General features: G+C 38.5%; 2 protein-coding genes across 3 annotated transcripts; one reads left to right on the top strand and one right to left on the bottom strand.

Moving 5' to 3' along the window:
• Positions 1–2,390: 2,390 nt before the first annotated feature.
• Positions 2,391–12,761, bottom strand: LOC143210154 (serine protease inhibitor 88Ea). Its single transcript, XM_076426744.1, has 4 exons — positions 12,493–12,761; positions 5,699–6,046; positions 4,351–4,723; positions 2,391–4,074 (listed from the first exon to the last, which is right to left on the bottom strand). The coding sequence occupies exons 1-4, from the start codon at positions 12,508–12,510 to the stop codon at positions 3,485–3,487; spliced, it is 1,329 nt and encodes a 442-aa protein (XP_076282859.1). The 5' UTR covers positions 12,511–12,761; the 3' UTR covers positions 2,391–3,484.
• Positions 12,762–15,234: 2,473 nt separating this feature from the next.
• Positions 15,235–23,166, top strand: LOC143210152 (uncharacterized). 2 transcript variants are annotated; one of them, XM_076426739.1, is made up of 10 exons: positions 15,235–15,589; positions 15,675–15,824; positions 17,177–17,404; positions 17,488–18,374; positions 18,437–19,202; positions 19,270–19,657; positions 19,743–19,885; positions 20,040–20,191; positions 20,253–20,639; positions 20,699–23,166. In XM_076426739.1, exons 3-10 carry the CDS (start codon positions 17,342–17,344, stop codon positions 22,521–22,523), a joined length of 4,611 nt encoding a protein of 1,536 aa, XP_076282854.1. In that variant the 5' UTR covers positions 15,235–15,589; positions 15,675–15,824; positions 17,177–17,341; the 3' UTR covers positions 22,524–23,166. The 2 variants fall into 2 exon arrangements, with proteins under 2 accessions (XP_076282854.1, XP_076282855.1); XM_076426740.1 differs by having other exon boundaries at positions 15,749–15,824.
• Positions 23,167–23,445: the final 279 nt, after the last annotated feature.

Below are 23,445 nucleotides of genomic sequence, written 5' to 3' on the forward strand. Positions count from 1 at the left end.
TTCTAACGTGGACCCTACACGATCAATAATATTGTCAATATTCGCGTCAATATTAGAGGGAGGACTATATTGATGGAAATATTGATAGTCTAGGAGCGTATTGAAGCGTCCTATCCATGTTGACGGATATCGATAAAAAATTATATTTTCTGTCAATACCGAAGAACGTTTGAACGTCTAGGAGGGGTTTATTGTCAATATTTCCTTCAATATCAGTTGCTTGCGAGTTCGTGACTGCGCGCGGCGCGGCGCACAGTGGGACCTTTCGTCCAAATCGGAGACAAAATCAAACAAATTTCCATAGAAATGAGGTAGAGCGATGAAATTTTTTAAAAATCGAAGCTGAAACTTTGCAGAATATGGGAAAAATAGAGAGATTATTGTACGAACGTTTTATAACCTTGAGAAAATTAGCCAAAGTTGGCTGGAAAACCCAAATCCGAACTGGAGAACCTTTCGAAGTTCACAACAAAAACACCACTGAAGCAGCCCCGACCATGCAGCACGAATATTTTTGCCAGAATGAGTATTGCTGAGAATATTGATGCGTTTACATTGAAGCATATTGATGCGTGCTTGAATATAGAACGTCAATATTGACGCGAATACTGACAATATTACTGATCGTGTAGGGGCCACTTAACGAATAATAGTCCAGTAAGTGAGTAATAATTACAATTAAACCAGATTTCAATGAGTAGTCCAACATTTCTCAAAAATGTTATTTTTAATAAATATATAAATAAATATTTAATAAATATAAAAATTTACCTACTACCCCCACAACGCCTGTCATGGCGCTAATATAAAACTCCCGCCCAACGTCTTCAACAAACGCAGTTGCTGAACGCAGCCGACAAGAAATGCGTCGATGCTCGAACGATTGCGGACGGCCGTGAAGAGGATCGAGTGGAGCTACTCGCGGCCAGTTTATCGATCTGTTCGACAGGACCGGGGGTCATAGATCACGCGGAAACGCGATCGATCGATCGGCGGCGATGGCCTTCGCGGCGGCAGCTTCCTCGACAGCGCGAAAACTCGCGTTCTCGTCGCGGCGCGCGGCGCGGCGGCTATCGAAGGGAAGAAAGGACGAAAAGGAAACATGGCAGGAGAGATCGATCGAGGAAGATTCCGCGACGAGCGCAATACCGTTCGAGAAACGATCGAACTGGTCGTCGTCGGGCTGCTCGGCACTCGGCTCGGATGCGATCGGCTCGTTCGAGGAAGCACGAAGAATCTCTCACGGATCTTGGGTTTGCTCATCTTTCGCCGAGATCGAGGCCTGCGTCAAGGACTGGCAGCCACACAACACAGGACTCGGATGATCCGAGCTGCGCTGGGTGCAAGCAACGGGGACCCGTTCACAGCCATCGTCCGTGTACCCGTTCGCTTGTATCGGCGCGTGACGCAACCAGATACCAGATTCTCTACCATGCCGGAGGATCGGGTTCTGCGGACGCTACCGGCTAACGGTCGCCTTTACCGGGACCTCGGCTGCCTCCAGTGACGTCAGACTGTCAGTGAATGGGAGTCAGGGGCCCAGAGATGCTTGCGACCGCGGCCGGTGGAGGCGCGACCTGCCGGAGGCCCCTGGATCCTTGCCAGCCGATCGATACGCGGCCGATCCACCGGCTGATACGGCCGAATCGAATGTTCCTCCTGCCGAGCAATCTCATTTTACCTCGGATCAGGTCTTGGATAGCTGCCAGTCCATCCTGCACCTACATTTTTATCCCTTACGCGCTTCGAACGAGCATTGACGCAGTTTCAGAGAGGTATACGGGTCTCAGAAAAACGACGATCGCTCATTGACGAATTAGAATTAATTTAATTCAGGATTACTTTAATTCTTATTAATCTGGCCAAGCGTGTTAAATTTTCAGACGCTTTTTAAAGTTATAATGGCGCACAGACGTCGTCCCTGATGAGTTTAACAGCCTTCAATTTAGGTCCTCAAGTTTTGAGAAAATATTTTTCTATGTATTTCTCTACAAGTATAAAAATAGATGACAACGTGGCTGCTAGATGGCGAGAAGTTACACAACATATTTGAATCACTGGGTCAAAATGGACCCAAATTCCCTCATCCATGAAAACGAAAATGATGTAGTTCAAGACACGGGATTAAATCATAGTGAAATTATAAATAATTCATGCACCATTGTCTCTTGCAAACAATAGCCGCAAAGAATGTTTAATGTTGAAAGTTAAGGATAATTTACACCAGGCTGTGTACTTGTATGAAATGTCGAACCTTGGTTAACAATGAGATAAGATTTATATTAGAACCGGTATTAACAGTAGTTAAAAACAATAGTCTCTCTATCGGTGAAATGCAAACACAATGTTATACATAAAATCATAAAATGAACTATTATGTTGTTCCTCGATTCTTTATACATATCATTTATTTCGTGTTTCCAATATGCATGATACAGATCCGTTTAATTTGTTCATGATCAATAAATAATCCTTAGTTAACAAAAGACAGATTGTCTCCGGCGCATTCTTATACATCAAAAATTTGTAAATTACTATATTCAACCTAAATAATACATTATAAGATAAGTAGAAGATAAGAAACAACGTGTGATCCAGAAAATCTGAATGCTCACTCACACACACAAAACATACACAAAGAAAAAGACTCGTTCTGCATTTCGTCACGCAAAACGAACAATATTTTAAAAAAAAAACTGTAAAGTCGTCTCCATTAAAACCGATATAATACATCGAATAAATTACAACAATGATATTTTGACGGAGTTCGAATAGCAAAGACATCTTTTCCCGAACGGTTCAGAAGCACTCAATGACTAAAAACTCTAATTTTTCTATTATTTTCTATTATTTACGGAAAACAGTACAGTAATGTCTCGATATTGTTTCCAATACATTTTTATGATACTTTCACCGTCGTGTTCTTGACATTTCTCCGATTGAAATGACGCCAAACACGACACATTTCGGATCATCCAAACCTAATCCATATTCATTGTACTAATAATAGAGTTTGGATAATAGAACAGTTATTTAGCTACTGATTTAGTTACCGATTTGTAAAATAGCTCGTGTTACATATGGTTCTTTTCGATTGAGTAACAAAGAATTCAGACATTCGGTTCGGATAACCGAGATTTTACTAAAATAACCGAACATGCAAAGCAAATGTGCTTCGATTTACGTCATGCTTGGGCTGATTTTAATCAGAAAAATGTGACAAATATACCGGTCAAAGTTTCATCGTTTAATCTTAAATGAATCTTTTCACAAATATCTTGCATATCTCTTTCGTATAATTCGAGACATTACTATATCATTAAAGTAGTTACTTAAATACATTAACACATAGCTTCCCGTGCTCTCGAGCACTGGCTTCACGAAGCACGAGGAAGAAAACGCAGAAAACTAAGCAATAAAGCCTGGCCGCGAGAGCCTCAAATCTCTGACAAAGAAAAATGAAGAATCAGTCTGGGAAAACAGCTCAAGCAGACGTCTCGGCAGTGTTCCTCGGTGAGCTTGGTGATCGGTAGACGCCGGTAAAGAGGATTGCCTTTGTTTCCCTGTCGTAGAGCATGTAGACGAACGGATGATTCGCGTTGAAGACTGCCAGCTGCAGTGGCCTGCCCGAACGGAAGGTAAAGAGAGCAGTTGCAGCGGCTGCAGTGGTGCCTTCCTCGGTGACTTCGATGCGCGCACGATGCACAGCATCGCCGAGATGCAGAGGTTTCTCGCCTTCCTCGACGAAGCCACGCAGATCAGCTGAATTCGGCCCCATTAGGTCGCCTGCGCCCAAAGATTGCAGCAAGCTTCCCAAGGGAAGCTGCTTCTCGACCGTGAATCGAGGCAGATAGATCTCGACTTCTCTGGAAGGAGCCCCATACTCCAGGATGTCGCGAAGCTCCGCGGATCCTTCATCTGTAGAGAGACGATCGATCAAGGTTCTGATGCCATCACGATCCCCGCCATTTGCTGATCTAGCCGTCGCGAACGGAGGCAGCATCACGAACATGGAGATCCGGTCGCCCTTGTATGGAAGCTCCAGGATGTGCGCGCCCAGCAGCTCGGAGACCACTGCAATTCAAAGTCGAGTTTAAAACTACGAAGCCGTAAAAATAAAAGTTCAACACTGATCCTACCAAGCATTCAAAGTATAGTCAGCGGCAATAATAAGTGAACACCTTTAAAAATCGTATAACTTCTTAGAAATTGGTCCAAAGGACTTGAATTTTTTAAAGATGTTAGACTGTATCTGGTAAATATTGCTTTATGAAAATGGCAACACTAAATTTTTATTGATCTTATAAATCTGAGAAAATGAAATATTTTGCCCACTGTGTAATAACTTACGATGGTTAAAGGTTCCTTTCTGGTGCATGAACGTCACCAACGAATTTTGCGATCCAGAACTGTAGAAAAGGGCTTTCTTCGAATTGGCCTGATTGAACTGACTCTGCCACAGGCCTTTGAAATATACCGCGTTTACCAGCACCAAATCCGTATCTTCCGCGATGCTATTAGCAGGAAGAAGATCCTGGATGTGTTTCTTCGTCTTATCGCTAACCCATTGGTTGATCTTATCACGAACGGCGGCTGGGTTTGTATGGAAATCGGTTTTCTCCAGCTGATCGCCAAAAAGGGCTAGCATACATTCGCGTACTTTCCTCTTGTCCGATATCCACAGTCGATTAGCCGACGAGTATTCGTAGTCCGTTGCATTCGCCTAAATAAAAGGTAACGTGTCAGCTTTGATACGATTTTATATTGCTATTGGATAAAAGAGAGAGCCGCAGACTAGCGAGCGGTGGAAAGTATGAGAGAAACTCAACACAGCATATTCCGGGAGGATTTCTAAAATTCGTTGCTTTTGTATCGAGGAGGAAAATTTGTTGGATATATTTAATATTCTCTTAGTTTTCGGACAATATCATTTAAGTATTCGTAATTACTAGCTAGCGACGAGTCGGGTAGCTGCAGCTTTTCCTAACTTTTGATTTTCTTTTTATAAAACCTACCTTGACCATCGTATTTGTATCGTTAGTCCAATTAAAATGACACCAAACACGATATAGTTACGATCATAATTACCTGTGTAACAAGAGAGGTTAAGAATTGGTGTATCTCTACCGTAAATGTCAAGTCCGAATTGTATCGTGTGTGGTGTCATTTTAATCAAGTGAACGATGGCAAAAGTTTCATTGACGAAAAACCAAAAAGAAGGAACTTCGATTTTTGAATTTAAAAGGCTGAACTTGGCACGAGAGTCCTTTGATGTTTGCCGAATCTCAGTCCCTCTTTCTTTTTCAATCGGTACCCTTCTCTACGTTCGGGATACTACAAAGAATATACTGTAGTAACTCTCCGTATAGCTGTGAGTCTGCAGACCCGAAGTTTTCACAGTTACAGAGAGAAAATTGTTTTCTAAACAAGGAAAGCACGAAGTATGGTACAAACTCGTAGGAGTTTTATTAGAAAAGCAGCATATGTATTTCGGGTCACGGGTTTTCACGGCCAAACGAAGGTTTGCTGATCGAGGACAAGAGGACCGGATACCAAGAATCCAAGGAGCGGACATCAGCCCCGCAGCGAGCGTTCAAACACTACGACATCCGGGCTCGATACTAATTATCCAGCTCGCCTTGGAATACTTGCTAGCTCTCTCAGACGACAATGATGCAACCGCCTCGAGCCTCCTCACCTGAGAGCCGATGCCGTCGGCATTCTCGAATGCGTAGTATCGTTGCACGTCGACCTTGGACAGGTTGTCCGGGATGTGCAATGCCTTCCTCAGGGATTGCTCTGTGGTGCCACGGGAACCGAAATACGCCAGGCTTAGGGCTTCGTAGAGGCTGTGAGGACTGTAGAAAATGTTGTCATCGGGCTGGAGCAACAAGGTCTCCTTCAAGCTGTTCAACGCGAATTTGAATCGCGCAGCTCTCAGACTCGTCTTCGAGCCAGGATTTGACAAAGCAGGACTGTCATCTCCCGTCAAACACTGCGAAGACACGCTGCCGACCAAGAACAGCACGGCTAGCACCGACATCGCCTGCAAAACATGATCATCGTTTAGCACATGTGAGAAAGCGTCCCATTTTTCTTTCAGAGAAACTGTTAGTCATTGGTGTTACTGGGTTAGCTCGCGAAAAGTTCATTTTTTACAGTGTATAGAGGGTGATCAAATTATTATGAACACTGAAACTTATTTGAAGTTTGCTAACAGATAATCTGGATTAAGTGCGAGGTACTATTTAAAATAATATACAACAGTATCTTGAAATACTCTAACCAAGATTTGCAAATATTGTTCAAAAAGCTTGACAAATTTATTCAAGATTTTGCAAATATTGTTTAGAAAGCTTGTGTTTATTCAAGATGAAGAGTGATATTCTAATCATACTGTTTTCGAATAAATGTTTTATTTTTTTTTTAAATGTATTCAAGAGAAAGATAAATATTCTAATATAGTGTAAATAAGAAGCATGTGATTTATTATCTAAATTTTAATTTCTTAAACAATTATCGAGATTAGGTAGCCAACAGGTTCGAAGCCAGTTGCATTCATCGCAAAGTACATATTCGAACGCCTGAGTTAGCGACTTTTGCGAACGAAAACACGACGGATTTCACTCGAAATGAATGAAAGACAGTCGCGTTTCACGACTAATGTGATCGTGATTACGAAGGAAGACAGTTCGTAAAATGAAACGTGAAACGTAAATGTCTGTATCGCGCATCGCCGTGCGTGCGTCACTTATGCAAACGTAATTGCACCCTTCGAAAACATCTTCGACTGCCTCGGGTAATTTCCTGTACGATTGCGAAATTCCGCGGACAAACGATATATTTCAATCTTTTTCACGCCGCGCCACACCGTTATGTTCTGCCGGAATCGCCGCGAACGCGACACGCACGGACTGCGAGAGGTGATTCGAAAGCGTGAAAATTGCACGCTTTTTAAGTAATAGTCGTATAAACGCCAGGAATAACTTGCAAATTGATCACAAAATAATAACTTGACTAACGGACCTTGCAGGCGAAGGATATTCAACATTCTGATTCTTATAAAAATCTTCATTTATCCTATTGAATGATTTTCTATAATACAAACACAATGTAGAAGCGAAAAACATTTTGTATTTTGCTTTTTGTATGTAGAATATCTTTTCAGGAAGTATACTTATGATGTCTAATCTTGCAATTAGTTACAATTGAAGGTTTTGGTGCAAAAAAACGGAGTAAGTGCAGATTTTGAAAATTGTTTAATTCCTGCGGCAAATAGTCGGCAATGCGTAATAATAATGAAAACTCGAAAAAGTACAATTTTTATAACAAAAATATTAAATGTTAAGTATAGAATGGCTGTCATGACAAAATGGTTTGTTATAATAGTGTTATAACGAGTTATAATGAGCAGAAAACAAATAAAATGTATAAATATTCTCGCATCATCTTCACCCAATGAAACCTATCAAAAAAGGAAAAGAATTTCTATTCAATTAGACTCTATTTAACTAGAAAAATTTCTATTTTTCTCCAGTGTAACAAATTTGAATTTTGCATACAGTCATAATTTAAAGTCGTAAATTTGTGCAATTTTGTCAGCCATTATATAGTATCTGAAAACTGTAACTACAAGAGTGGCGTCGTTGCTCAGTAGAACAAGAGATATTATTTCATTGATAGTGTATCGATCGTGTGCGACATATAAAGAGGTGTCGTCGTTCCGCGGGAACGTTTCACAGAAAGGACTTTCTCGATCGGTGAAAGCGATGATGCTCTCAGCCGGAGATGCAAAAGGAAAATCGAGAGCCCAGCCAAATCGAGAGAGCAGCTTCTGGAACGACATTTTGTATTTGGGTTTCATGCGATTGCATTTTGCTTTCGTCAACGTAGCCGTGACCCCTAAACGCCGCGCCGTCGCGTCGGTTCTCTCTGAAAGAGAGAGAGAGAGAAAGAGAGAGAGAGAGAGCTCTCAATTCGTAATACACGCGAGGTCGATGTAATATCAGAAAATAAATCACCGAATGCGTCATTCCTATCTGCGACATTTTTATTTCGACCATGGGAGAAGTTTCGCGCAGGAATCACGCTCTAATTACTGCGACAAGGTGCCTGACAATTCCCGCGAGATTCTTTTCGATTATTCTCCACGACGCGACCTCAAGTTCCCGCGAGATTAAACTTTGCATTAATTATGTTGCTATCAAGATTTATGTCCGACTCGTAAACCACTTGTCAGAATTTCTAACGAAATGATAGTGATGCATTCGCACGCTCATTTGCGATTTATTATCAACCCTCGAGAGTTCAGCTTCAATGAAAAATTTTTTATTTGTCTGTGATTGCGTTGTAATTTGATGTACAGTCGCTCGAAAAAGTACATCTACTCGTCGCACTTGTTGCTTTCACAGCATGTTGTTTAGCAGTTTATCTCCGATCAGCCGCCATATTGGTGAACCGTGCGATTTCGTCACGTGAAGAGGCCGTTCATTTTCTTGCGCAACAAAAAACAAAAATAACAAAGATTATATCTACTATGCACCGAGCTTCGTTTTACATTTCCTGTGGACCATGAAGGACAGCTGTTGTTAGCGCTCTGACTTTATTGCCTTTAAAAAAACGATTGAGCGATGACCCGTGGAATTTCCAGTTACTGGCACGAAGAGAAGCGCTGACATAGTCTTTCGTAAATCATACTCGCCTCCGTGAAAGCAAATTCCAACGTGCAAAAATCCTCGACGATTGATGTTTAACATATTTTCTTCCGAAAATATTCGGGTATTCCCGAAAATATTCAAGAATCCCGAACATTTTCGGGAATCCCGTGGATGTGTATCGGGATCTCTTAAAATGCTGGGATTCGAAAACGTGTCTTGTTTTCTTGAATATGACCATAGTGTTTGATTTATCTAAATAAAACATAAAGTTTCATTTTACTTGATAATTCATAACTAGACAGCGGATGTTTATGCAAATGCTTATTTTCATAGAAAGTAGGTAAAGTTATGGGACTTGGACAGAAATTTACGTTGTTAAAACTTAATCAAACTCTATATATATGCATCCACTACTGAAGGACCAAACAAAATTAATGCAAGATATTGGAAAAAATACACATATGCACCAATTACGTCCTGTGATCTTGAAAGGACAATTCCAGTGTACAAATTAATCTTCAGCGAGGAAAGACATCAACTTTTACCGTTGACAATATGTAAAAAATTATAGTTACATATTGTAATGCAAATTACAGCAAACAATAAATGAAAATACAGTATACATTGTATCATTGAAAACTAAGATATATAGTATATGTATACATAGTTTTATTTTAAATTCTCGTGTAAAAAAATTAATTTCAGATATCAGGAGATTTTCAAACAAATTAAAAATGAGGTGCGTCACAGAAAGATAATACAAAAGGGAAGGGATTATCGAATTCCAGGCAATTAATCATAATTAATTATGTAACAGCTTCCACAACTTGAGAAAAAGTCTCACTTCCTCCTCTCTTTTATCTACTTATCTGTAGCAAACCACAAAAAATGAAGTTTGTCTGCAGCAGTGCTGGGCACATTTGCCTGAATCGAGACAAAACAGTCCCCACCATAGCGCCCACTCCAGTAAGCGCCGTAATGGTGGGGGCAACGAAGACACAAGGTGGGGGAACGTTGAAGTCTGAAGATACGTTGGTGGTCTACACAGAACTGAGATATTTCATGAAATGAGCAATGTTTTGTCGAACAAATTAAAAATAAAGTTGGTACGTCACAGAAAGCCACGGAGAAATGGCGACATAGATTATCAAACGAATCATGTAACAGCTTTTACAAACTGTTATTTCGAAAGTACACGATTCATGACTCGAGTCATTCCGTGCGAGAGACTAATGAAACGTCGCGTCGGACAGTGAAAGATTGGGAATTAGAAGAGATTACGAAACGTTTGACGCAAAGCGTACTCCCTCCTGTCACAGCGGAAGCTTTGTTTTTATGTTTCGAGACAATGCGAGGCGGTTTAGATAAACGGGGCCTCGTCGAAAGGTGCATACGAAATTACGTAAAATCTTTTCCGGCTATTTGCATGGGGGGTTATTAGGCTAGTTTCCCACGTGTCGGGCTGTCCTATCTATCAGGAACGAACCCGAAGGCGCGGTGTTTTCTCTCGCTTTCGTCACGCGACCCATGTCACACGTTCATTTCAGTCAAGAAAGTCAGACTCTATGATGTCATGGTTTATCCGTTGCTTTCACTCGTCTTGGTTCCTTTCGTTCTTCGTCGTCCGAGCACTTTTCTCTTCTAAGCGTTTGTTGATCGTCTCTTTAATCCCTTGGCGCGCAAACACGTCGCCGCGACGCGATGTGTGTTTCTTATACTCATTAATGTGAAATATTATCTATTATCACCAGCAATATATGTATTTATAATGTCCGTTTCGAAGATTCATTGTCAGCATAGAATTGCTAACATAGACAAGCAGAATTTCATTTTTACGTCTCCCAAAGTCGTAACACTTTCCGTATATAAAATTTCAGGATACGTTTACACACGTCTCGACAACAACATTTATAATTTTATTCATTGACCAAGGAAACCAAAGGAAAAAATAAAGAAAACAGTCACAAGTTTAATTATAGAATGATAGCTTAATTATTATTGAAAGTCAGCCCCAGACAGCTCCAGAGGTGTATTTCTGAAACAATTCAAGACTCGAAAAATTGATTTTTCTTTATGCTTTTCACCAGAGTGTCCGCCTAAATTTTACTTCTGCATTGCATTTCATTTGCAACTGTAAAAGAAATTGTGAAAGCCCGCTTTCTGTGCAGGTTCGATGCTACGAATGTTACCGCAGATAAAAATATTCGAGACACAGAAGTTTCTAAATAAATTGGAAACATACGGGTCGGCTAAAGAATTATTATCTAAGAAACCATAGACCGATATCTGCAAAGTAAACGGCGTTTCTTTTGCTATAACAAGATAAGACGTATTTCTCTACGTCGACGTCTGCAATACGTATATGATCTTGCAATGTTTGCAAACATACTTAACGAAAATGTATCAATGAAAGAATTGCAATTGACTATTCATCGGTGGATTCAACAAGTATTTGAACAGTAAATATTCGATTCTCGAAAAATTGTTTATATCGTATTACAGTATTGGAAAGTATTTAAACAAATCCTGAATATTATTGCAAGCTGTTAGGAGCAGAAACGCGAAATCAACAGATAGAAAAGCAACGTGCCTAATCTTATCACGGATGGATGACTTGAAGCGAATAAAGTCAGGGGTCATACCTTGGACATTCCCACAGATTCTCGCAAAACATAATAAAGTGTAAAAATTGTAGTTGCATTAAACGTTTGATTACGTACAGCAGCAGAACAGTTTTTAATGAAAGGATGGAAAACATCTCGGTGATTTAAACATCCGCAGAGGGAATTATCCTGACCAGGATGATATAACAATCATTAACGATTAAAATCATACATCGTCCGAAACGAATGTTCGTGGAATTTTACACGTTTCCCTTCACTAATTTACAGTTGATGTTCAAATAATTATCTGGGAGAATAACTTTCCAAGATCTTATCCTGTTGATGAAATCATCGAGACAAGGAAGCCTTCTTATCTTATTTTATTATTTATGCAACATTTCAATTTAATCATTCCTGGACCGAAGACTTCCTTCATTAACGGCTCCATACGTTGGAAACTATGTGTATAAATTATTCATTAAGTGGCTGGTGTCATTAAGCATTAGTATAATTCTTTACTTTGTGTTCCATGATTCTACTGCAAATCCATGTGCATTATGACACAAAAGAATGAAATAATTGTCAACTTACTAAACTTGTGAAAAGAAGAAATAAATACTTGGTTCCACTACTTCGCAATGGATACAGAAAAATCCACGTTCGCGATCTACTTTGCAACTGTGGCCGTAACAATTCCCTAAGCACAATTAATTGAAAAACTGCGGATATGTTTATGCTAAATAAATACACGTAGTTTGCATCAATTCTAGGAAGCCAAATAGAAATTTCTTTCTTACTGATTTAATTGAACATCGCTGTTGTTTGATTGAAATAAAGTTCTGTCGCGAATGGATACCATCCACAATTAATTAACAACACAAGTGTATGTCTTTCTCAAGATACAAGGTAATATAGCATAGAGTCCAATCAGCCCCCCTAACATTCGCTCTAAACAATAAATGAGAAAACTGCGGATCTTCATGCAAAATGAAAACAGTTTGCATCAATCGCAAGAAGCCAAATAGAAATTTCTTTCATATTGATTTAATTGAACATCGCCAAACAGTGATCTCTCCCAACAGGCCCGAACCGAGGAATATCAATCGAAATATTTCAAATCAACATAAACTGCTCGCTACACGTCAAGGATTAGTGTTTCCATCGTCTTGAATAAATATGTGACGGAGCATAAGCTCCTGAGAGAGATTCGTGAAGAAATCGACAGCACTCACCGGTTCGAAGAGTCCCATCTCGTTGACGCACGTGTAACTTGTTCGGAGTCGCTGTGGCTACCGTAATGACCAGTCTAGCTTGCCACGATGAAGAAAAAGAGAAAAACGTCCGAATAACGCTCGCAGCTAAGTCGAACTGAATGCAGAGCCGCGAAGCCCAAGAGTAACTGGCTCCTCGGCCGCCGCGCCGGTTCCCCACCACGGTTATTATTCCAGAGTCAGTGTCACGTTTACTCATCGGTTACGAATCCTTCGTTGCCGAAGAGCCGAGCCCACCGGCTCTCGGGGCGTTTCTCAGACCACGCTGGAAATGCCCGGTCGTAATCGTTTCATTGTCCGGAAATCCCGAACGCGGATCTCGGCCGAATGGTGGGGCAGATTTAGCATCGGGATCGTAGATCGTTGATTCATTCCGCGTACGATCTGATCGTTAGAGTCGCCGTCAGGAAGCCTCCATATAAAGTGGAGTGGGCGTTTTTAAACGTGGACTTGACTTCTTCAGGAATTTAGAAACAGAACTATCCGAATAAACAGGGCCTGACACCTTGAGCTTCTTCGAGAACTTGGATCAGGATTATTATGACCGGTACGATCTAATGACCTTGTGCGTGTGCTAGGGTGAATTTCGGATCGGATTTGTTGATTCATTGTTCGTACGGTTGGCGATCGAATTACGTTACAGCTCTAACACGAAGTGTACAGTCGATCGAACAAGTCTCCGTACACACTTTGACGCGAGGAGCCGTTTTTGCTTGACAATTAAACAGACTTCTGTGTTCTGTTCTATGCTGTATTTTTTGTAATGCCTCGTTCTTTTGGTGGAAATATATTCTGCAGTGTTAAACTTGTTAGAAAAAGTATATGTTTTTAGCGCATTAAAAATAAACAAGTCCACCAGGCACGGAGCGTGTTAAAATCTCTTGTTACGTAGATTTTGTGCAATTTTTGTCACGATATGTGCTTGAATAAAAAAATTCATTGAGTCGATTCTCATGGAAGCAACTTTATAATTTCACTAGTTGCAAAAATAAAAATCATTTGACCGGCAATGGTAATTTTCAGAGATCATCGGCTTGCGTTTGCACGTACTTCGGAGCTATTTGGATGCGCGAGGCGTTCTTTTAGTCTCTTCCGGATCGCTTTCCTCGTGGCGGTGTGCAAAATCGTGTTTGAATCGCTGCGCTGGCGCCGCACCAATGAAAGCCTATCGGAAGAAACGCCGCACGTTCGCGAATTCGCGATTCGAGCTGCCCAGGTCGAAATCATTGCCTCGGATCATTGACGGGTCAAACGACGACGCAACGAGCAATTAAAGCGGATTTCAGAGAACATTAGAGCCAATTAACCGGTACTGCGTCGCGGTCTACGATTTGACCCGCGGCCAACAGAAATTCGCTATAAAGTGAGTTTGAAACCGTGTCAACCGATGAACCAACGATCTGATCGGAGGAATCATTTTTGTTCGCGAGAAATTCATCCTACTCGAAGTCTGACCTCTTCATTTTAACTGCAGTCTAGAGCGAATTATTTATACGCATTATATATATATATGTATATATAAATTATGTTAACACTTCACCTACCGGAAGCGTAATATGGTTTTAATGACTGATGCGTTTGATATAGAGTCGCCAGATTGAGACTTGTTCCCCCTCTCTACCTTCCCCTTCTATGACGCTTTTCCCCACGCTTTCGTCGCAACCGGTCACGTGACTAATCCGGTACTGGCAGAGGGAAGGTAACTTTTTCCCCTCAATTCGAGTCAATTCCCCTGATCTAGCGACTCTGGGGTGTGACGTAGAAATAAATTCGCGAGTGAAAGCTTCGTTCAGAAATAATTACAAAAAATAAATGCATAGAATCCGTAGTCTAATCATTAATGACCTTGCTTAATTAACTTCCTGGTGGTTCAAACAATTTATTTCTACACCTCATAAAAGCAGATTGACTATTTTATTTTGTGAAGAATAATTCCAGAAGAACATTACATTCAAATCATTCGAAAAACTTGTTTGAATCATGAATAAAATTGCTGTCGCTTTCGAACAATTGTATGAGGAAAAGCCAGAAATCATTTTGCCTCGTCCGGTAGTTTTAATGTTAATGGCCGCTGGATATATCAATCTGTTAATAACCGAGATTACAGCGTAAGAAGAGAACGCTATTATCAAGTAACTAACCATTGTAATTTATCGACGCTGTTCGTTTCTACGAATGAAACGAAAGTGAAACGCAGAGACGCGCACCGAGCATGTTAATTGATTTTGGGTCGAAACATGGGTTTGCGCGCCTCGACTTTTTGTCCTTATTTGAGCAGATTTTGGGCAGCGCGCTCTTCTCATGATTTAACGAGATTATATATATTTATATCTAATAATATGAGAGTGCCCAAAGTAAAGACAAAATCGAGAAAAATAACCGCAGATTTCAAATTATTTTTCTGTCTCAAAGAGACTTTTTTGACTGATCTGATGAGAAGAGCGCGCCGTGATGAACCTTCCTCTATCAAATGAACCTTTGTGCAGCTCAAAATATGCTCGTATAAGGACAAAAAGTCGAGGCGCGTGATTTCATTCACATTAGCATAGATTTCCCCATGAAGACAGAGGTCCAAGAGGTCCTCTCTGATGCAGAGCCAGTCTAGAGTCAATTTTAGTTCAGTTCGTTTAGACGAGATGGCGCCTAGTCAGGAGGACTGTTATTTCACTGCTGCACTGCTGTCATCGTGGAATCATAGCAAAACTGACACAGATTAGTTAGATATTCTCATCGGTGGCACTAATATTAGTGCGAGCTGCCCTGTGTAACGGCATTCGCGACGAGCTGAATAGAATATGGAAATAGCAAGCAACTCCATCTCGTGTTCATTAGGCATTTTTTTGCACAGAGGTTGATAACATTGATAAATAGTTCCTTTCTACCTCTCTGTTTCTAGTTACAATACGAGGGTATAATTCCCCCAATCGATGATAAACAATAAAAACGATATTTATAATTTTTATGATATTGCAATTACAGAATTATTGTAATTGTTCTTTTTATCAATAATCCATATTTCTAAAACTGGATATAGTACAAATAACCTGCTTGTATGCACGTATGTGAGAAAATATAATTTTAAAAAACACTCAAGATCATTTGAATTCTTTTAATTAGATAAATTTTATTTTTATTTATTACAGATATAAGTATATATAAGAGCTGTAAATATTCTATGAAATTGTATTTTCATTCGTCGCAATATTATATTATTTAGGCTTCCTTTCGCGAAAGAAATAAGCAAGATAATTCAGTTCGAGTTCCTTTTACGATATATTTGTAATTTATACAATGTAAGTATGTGCATATATTTGTTGAATATAAGTTTATCAAAAGCATATCGTATCGTACTTAAATCCATGTATTATTTATGTTGTTAAAATCTATTGCAAAGTGTACGAATTACGATTAACCTATTAAAATTTAAGACGTAAATAATTGATGTTTCACGAATAAATGATTGAAAATCATTGTACTCGTCAGATAGGTTTTCAAAATTTGTTTAATCTGTATAAATATTCTTTAAAAACATTTACTTTTATTTAGTTTTTCAATCGTTCTTATATGTAAACAACACAACGCTACCAGATTATGTAACAGTTTTTCCGTTTTATTTTAAGGATCTTATTTTCGATTCTATAAAAATAAGTGCTTATAAATCATCTTGATTTCATCAGTGAAAATTTATACATTTACTACAGACTTTCTGTCACAAACGATCAGTATACATAAATAGGTAAGTATATGCATCATTCATTTCTACTTTGCGTTTAGTGTTTCTTGTTTATTTAGGGGAGTATTTATTTATATTTGTAAAAATACAAAACGATTAATACCAAGGGCAATTTCTTTTAGAATGTCTTTCCCAAGCAAAGAAACGCGTGCCAAGTGCTGGAATTGCAGAGACGAGTATTGGAAATGTCTGGACGACGGTAAAACAGAAACGGAATGTAAAAAATTCAGAGATGAGTACGAAAAGTTTTGCTCTCATATATGGGTAAGTTTTTAAACATTGCACGAGTCTTTTTCGTACAAAATATAACGGAAAAAAGAAAGCATCAAAGAGTATCCGAGTAGAACATACTTTCTACTTTCGTAGTAGATAACACAATTGTTGAAATTCCTTAATGAAATCTTCATTCTCACTACTTTTCACTAGGTAAAACACTTTGATCGTAAACGAGAGTTCATAAAATTCAAAGAGCAAATAGAGCAAGGGGGGTATGTGCCTGAAGAGTCAATGCCAGCTCAAAGCTAATTTAGTGATCATAATTTATAAGTTAATTTGAACTAATACTGAAGCTGTTCTCGCGTTAAGTTTACTTATTTTTGTTATTGTAATAAAACAAATGCTACAAAATAACACGAAACTGTTTTATTCTATTGTATGAAACTCCTTAATCCATTTTATTAGAAATACTTTTGGTTTTTGTTCTCGGACTGTTTGACATGGAAAGTTTTCGATGATAGACTGATTTAATGACTGCAAAATAATCAGCTTATTTGCACTTAAAGCAACGATTAATCATTTTTTTAACTGTTTTCCATTGTATCTGGCTTTGCAGGAATTAATTACATTATATAATTAGTTTCGTTATCATTTCAAAATCATATATTAAAAGAATAAATTGTTTGTTGATTACAGAATATGTAACAATGATAAAAACAGTACTGGACAAGTTGGTTCATCTGCGCAAACCGCTACGACAGCGGCAACTGATTTGCAATCAGCGAGTACCCATTAGTATGATTAGATGAAAGGGAGCATAAGCAATAAAGTAAAATATAAAGCGCATTACAATAAAAAAACATGGAACTGTCTCGATTAATTAAAGAACTACAATTATGTAAAGAGGATATCATAATATTCAGAGTCAGTATTTTCTCGTAAAATAGCTTTCCGCTTGTAATAATGATCTCCTATTATTTTCATAAAACATTTTTATTTATTTCCAGAAATTAATCAACTATGCCTCGTCGCATAAACAATTATGGAACGACGAGAATCTGAAGCAATGGCAACCAGTGCTCAGATATATTATACAAATCTTTATTCCAAACGTAAAAATAAAAAGAGAACGAACTCTAATAGCTTCTCACACATTTTTTGCTTTACTGTCTATGGATCCTACTTCAGCTTTTTTGAATTATACTCTTGAGAATTTTTTAAATTTTAGCTCGAACGAGCTATACTTTTTGAATGATAAATACGATACTATCGAGCCTGAACTGTTTAAGTTACTTAGCGCTTACGGCTACTTACAAGTCAACTCTAAAGAAATATATACAAACGACGTTTTCGCTCTAGTGTTCAATGTTACATATAACCACTGTTTAAAGTACACTAAACATTCTTATTTTGCGTACAAAGTATTGCAATTGTGGTTGCACAGAACCATGAGTACAGATTTCTGGGACACGTGCGAGTCAATAATAGAGACTAGACTGGAGGTAATTATTTTTTCAAATTGGTGTAACGCAATCAATGAGATAAGCAAGCAGAATACCGTGTCCATTTTTAACATGTACCTGAGAATCTGGGAGAAAAAGTACGATGGTTACATGAATTATATATTTAAACATTGTGTCGATAAAATTTCTTGGCAAAACGAGATTAAGTACGACATTCTCGCTCAGATCTGCGAAGTTTGGGATAATGTCGAAGCGATGACATCCAGTGAATTTTTACTTCCATTGTCCACTAGCCTAACAAAGTATAATTTGCGATCGGCAGGTACAAAAGTTTACATTGCCATTGCAAAGAAATTAAGCGATGACGAGTGGAAGAAAGCTTTCGGCTGTACAATCCGCTACCTCTTTCATTATTGGGAAAGAACGAAAGGGTGAGTTTAATCGTAGACCACACGATAAAGTTGACACAATAAATTGAATATACAATTTTCAGTGGAAATTACAATGCTCTCCAATTACTTTGTAAACATTGGCTAGAACCAATTGTAAAAAGATATAGAACTATTCTAATATACTTATGGGATATAGCAGGGGATATTAATGGATATTTCATTCGCTCGTATCTCCAGAGATTAGCCAGCGAAATGAGCATCGATCTCATGCGAGAACCAAACATTGAATGCTATATAAATCACGATCAGGAAACTGTAAGGTTGAATGGGTTTGCGATAAATTGTTATCGAGCGAACAACTTCTACGATACAAATAGAGATCGGTTCTTTACAGTAAGAACTTTCCTATGGCACAATGCAAATAGTACATCGGTGTACATGAGAGATGGAATTGTCAAGTATTTCAAAATATTTTACGCGAATGTGTTAAAAATGGCCGATAGTAAACCGGATTGTATAAACGATCTGTATGATATTACACATTGGTTGCATGAATTTTTATTGGACTGCTTTGAGATTGGATCTTGTTACCAACGAAAAATACTTGGTCTGAATTTATATAAAGCTATGCTTTCTTTCACCACTGCGAGCGCACTGAATAAATCCTGCGGTATCGAAAATGCATCGTGCACTCTACTACTGAAGAAATATTTGGTAGAAACAGACAACTGGAAGTTTACAAATAAAACAAGCTTATTTCATTTGTTCAGACTTACGTTAGACTGTGCGCTTGATATTAAACAACTGAGTACTTCTACTATTCTTGATTACTTTGATAAAGATTTATTAACGAATGCAGAGAAACAAGTAAGAGAATCATTTCAAAAATGTTTCTCTTCTCTGGAAAAATTATTGATACATACTATGTTTGTAGGTTCTGTACAGAGTAGCAACGGCGCACTGTAATTCCTACAAGTTTTATGAAATTGAAAGCGGAGCAGCTCTATTCACAATTATAGCAAACTGGCTACCTTTGGATGTTCTGGATGGATATATTAATTCTAGTAACTATTCAACTTATTCAGAATTCTTGTTTAACGAAGCTGCGAGTCAATTAACACAGATGAAAGAAGATGTGCTGAAGGCAATCGTTCAGAATAAACCATTTTACGGAGTGTTGACTGCTTTACTAAATATTGCCTTTCAAAATGGTCCGGAACAGGATCGTTTAACTCTAGAATTTGTCGAGAGAATATTGTCTATGTTGAAGGATGCTACTAACTTCTTTCTGTCCATACTCTCTCAGAAGTCTGAAAACACAGGTCCGAATAAAGGAGAGAAATCTGAGGTTTATAATTAAATATATAGAAAAACGAAGGTGTAACTAATTTGGAATTGAACTCGTAGAATATTCGTCTTCTTTCGCGGAAATGGGATTGGCGATTGACGCAGTGATTAAAAACAGTGAAATCGATAACACTGATTTTGACGAACTGTCTTTAACTCCGGCACACCAGGTCCTTATTTCCTGCATTTGGATGTCTCTAAAGGTACGTCTATTTGCTGCAATTAGATAGCGATCAATTTTATAAAAATAACGAGAATGTGCGTCTATCCAAATTAAATCGTAATTGAAAAATATTAGAACGTGTCCCGTAAACCTCTAGAGCTAATCGAACACAACAATAAAATGTACATTTCTAGGTCTCTTGCGAAATAGCCTCTGAAATAGGAATCCGAATGTGCACGGAGGAAACTGTGAAGTGTTCTGTCAACATCATCGTGACCGTATTACTCAGATGCAGGCACAAGGGTGTAGTAGAAGCTGCGGGTGCAGCAATAGGTCGTCTAACAAGGTATAAATTAAGCTGAACAATCGTTCAAGCTATGTAATTCCAAATAATTCAAAAATTATAGGTGTTTATGCAACCAAGAGAAATATTACAACTTTACGAAGACGCATGTGTTGCATATCCTGGAGGACGACGCTATGCACTCTCTGAACATTACCAGAAGGGGTGCAGGATTGTCAATAATGTTCCACAGAATTGTCGTCAGCGACAATCGAAGAGACCGACCTCTCTTGCACTTTGCGGTGGAGAAATTGCTACAGTTGCTGGATAATTTCTGCGATGCTTCTTCGAAGAACGTAGAATCCCAACACGATTCTCCTTGGGCTAGACGTCTGCATTTTCTTTGTGCGTTGGTGGCCGACAAGGAAATACACGCACAGCTGACTCTGTACATGGAGAGGATTACGTTGACTTGTTTTCGATTCTTGGAGTCTGACGTATGGACCATTAGGTAATGCGTAAGGTCTTCCCGAAGGCGCAACAATGACTATAGCTGTTCACATATTTCAGAAATGCGAGCCTTCAGCTGTTTGGCGCAATAGTTCCAAGATTGGTGGGTCAAAGTTACGGGGAAACTCTGGACTTTGGAACTGGGTATCCCATCAATCATTTTATTACACATTACCCTGCGCTCGCGAAATACGTTACGATGGAACTCTGCAAATTTTCTGAGACTTTCACGGATTTCTCCACCAAGCTGTACTTGCACTCGAATATCGTACACATTCTCATACTTCTCTCCAAGTTCACAAATAGTAATTGCTACTTGATCAATTACTCCTCTGTAGAATTTGTAGCGAAGATTAAGAATTGTTTGCGGAAATTGTTTAAAAATCCTGTTTGGTATGTCAGACTTCTGGTTGCGAAGGCTTACGCAGCTTTGACAGCCTTCTCGAGTATCGAGTTCGAGATTACAGAGTTCAAGCAGCTCGTTGCTTCGAGCAACAATGCTAATTTGATCCATGGCTATTTATTGACGATAAAGTATCTGAAGGAAAAGCTATCGGTTGAAGTAGAACATCTAAGTTTGAAGTCAAATGTTGTACAATGTACGGATAGTCATGAAAACAGCACAGAATTGTTACGATTTCAAGAGATATTAGAAATTTGGGGCAACACACCCGAAGAGGAAAGTGAAATTTCTTATGTTTTAGAGACGTTGCGTTTACAATTAGCTACGTCTGTTTCGGATCAAATGAAAGCTACGGATATATTTCTTTTCGACCGAAATATTTCTGTATTCTCTTCGGAGAGGACGAAGCCAGGCTTTTTTCAGTTTATCGATTATTCTATGAAATTGTACACTGATTATATTAGAAGAACGAATAACATTGACACTGGCACTTTGTACAAAATTTTATCCTCCCACAGCATCGACCAATGCACTTCTTTCTTAAATAATGTAGGGATTTCTATGCCAGTTCTAAACATTATTCTGAAATGTTTACTGTTAAACGAACACGATGATAATGAACTGCGCATGAACACAATGCTGAATTACGCTCTGAACACTTTACAAGAATTATCATTGCAAGACATCAACAATTTAGACGTGAAAAAGTCTGTGAAGAATGTATTATCTTTTCAACGAGAAGAAAGTACAAGAAATTTTAAACTGTGGCGCTTGAAGGCTGTGCTGATATTAATGTATTCCGAAAGCAGTGCAATTATAAATCAGATACTATCTCATGCTTTGAAATTCTGTATTCACGAAGAAGAGTACAAGAGACAAACAGCGGTGGAATTTATACAGTTCTCGATGCGTCGCTTTGCAGAACTAACAAACGAGAATAAACTAACAATTTTATGCTGTTGTCTGATTTTGTTGAAGGACGAAATTTCAGAGGTACGCGAGTCTATCGTGGAGAGTCTGAGGACGCAGCTTTTACACGAGATCGCACACGACGAGTGCATGTACCAATCGTTGTTGGACGAAGTGATGTACGATCGATCAAAACTAGTTACTGATAAAACTGCGATCCTTCTTTTTATCAAATTGTTCACGCACAACGTTAAAAACTTCGACGTCGACGCGGCGATTGAAAATCCGTTCTACCACGACAACAATCCAATTTACAGGGAGGAGTCGAAGTTTTTAAATCTTTGTTTTTATTACATACAACGAAATAAGTACAATTCGGACGAATGCTCGACAGAAAACACCGCAAATTACAGTAACGAGAGCGTCACCGACGTTCCAACTAAGATCGATACAAAGTATCGGCTTCAGCAGAAGTGTTCTCTTGATTTCACTAATTTAGAAGTGGTCTTAAATACTAAATACGTAGACTATTTATTAAAGAAGCAAAAGATCGTGATGCACGAGTACATTTAACGATGATCACAATGTAAGCATCAAGGCTTCGATAATTTTTTTCTTTCTCAAAATTAAAAACTAATTGTACTTGTGAGGAGTCTCAAATAAATCTTTTTCTAACCCATCAAAGTACACAAGAAATATTTAATAATCCCGAATAAATACATCTGTACACCTTACGATTATATATATATGTATATATATATATATATATATATGAATGCGCGGCGCACATTCACAAAGCATATATAACTCCGTATTTACATTATGCTACATGTAATCGTATCAGAATATTAGAAAACTTTTGAACGATCGTAGAATATATTACACATCGCGAACATTCTCGTTTCTATCTCTTTCGATATGTTCCCGTTGGAACATATACCTTCTCGCTCTCGTATCTACAGCCGCGCTTGCACGATACCAAACATGATCCGGCGAAAATTGCTATAATCGTGATACAAGAAACAACATTTCTTCCATTCGTAGAGCTATACGATGTAAATTAAACCTATAATATCCACGCGTTCATAGATTTATCCGACGTGGTGTCTTTGAAAGGATCGCGTGTTGATATTAAGCATATAAAATTACAAAAATTCATGAATTAATTTTAAACAAACTAGTTTGAAGAAGTTATTCGCTAACCGCGCGTCGTCCATCAATTAAATGCATACGTAATTAAATAACAATCAAAGAAAGAAGGTGGCATTTTGACAGTGAATGTAGAGCTATACGTAAATAGAGTATTGAAAATTGAAAAAAAGACTTCTTTCTTCAATCCTAAATTATTAAAAGTATATACATACATACATATATGTATGTATATACATCTAACGCCATTGAACACTGTGTCGTGCTTTGTAATTGTGAAATAATTGCACGTACTTAAACTACATAAATGAAGAAATGTGATGAGAATTGATCCTAAAAGTATAAC

Source organism: Lasioglossum baleicum, chromosome 6 (assembly GCF_051020765.1).
Source record: "Lasioglossum baleicum chromosome 6, iyLasBale1, whole genome shotgun sequence".
NCBI classification, from domain to species: Eukaryota; Metazoa; Arthropoda; class Insecta; order Hymenoptera; family Halictidae; genus Lasioglossum; species Lasioglossum baleicum.

Excerpts from the sequence above, each read along its gene's own strand:
- LOC143210154 (XM_076426744.1), bottom strand. Across the intron at positions 4,724-5,698 it reads CCGACGGCATCGGCTCTCAG|GCGAATGCAACGGACTACGA; the intron begins GTGAGGAGGCTC and ends CCTTTTATTTAG. Across the intron at positions 4,075-4,350 it reads GAAAGGAACCTTTAACCATC|TGGTCTCCGAGCTGCTGGGC; the intron begins GTAAGTTATTAC and ends TTTGAATTGCAG.
- LOC143210152 (XM_076426739.1), top strand. The coding sequence starts at position 17,342 with ATGGAACTGTCTCGATTAATTAAAGAACTACAATTATGTAAAGAGGAT. Across the intron at positions 19,203-19,269 it reads TAACGAATGCAGAGAAACAA|GTTCTGTACAGAGTAGCAAC; the intron begins GTAAGAGAATCA and ends CTATGTTTGTAG. Across the intron at positions 20,192-20,252 it reads GCAATAGGTCGTCTAACAAG|GTGTTTATGCAACCAAGAGA; the intron begins GTATAAATTAAG and ends CAAAAATTATAG.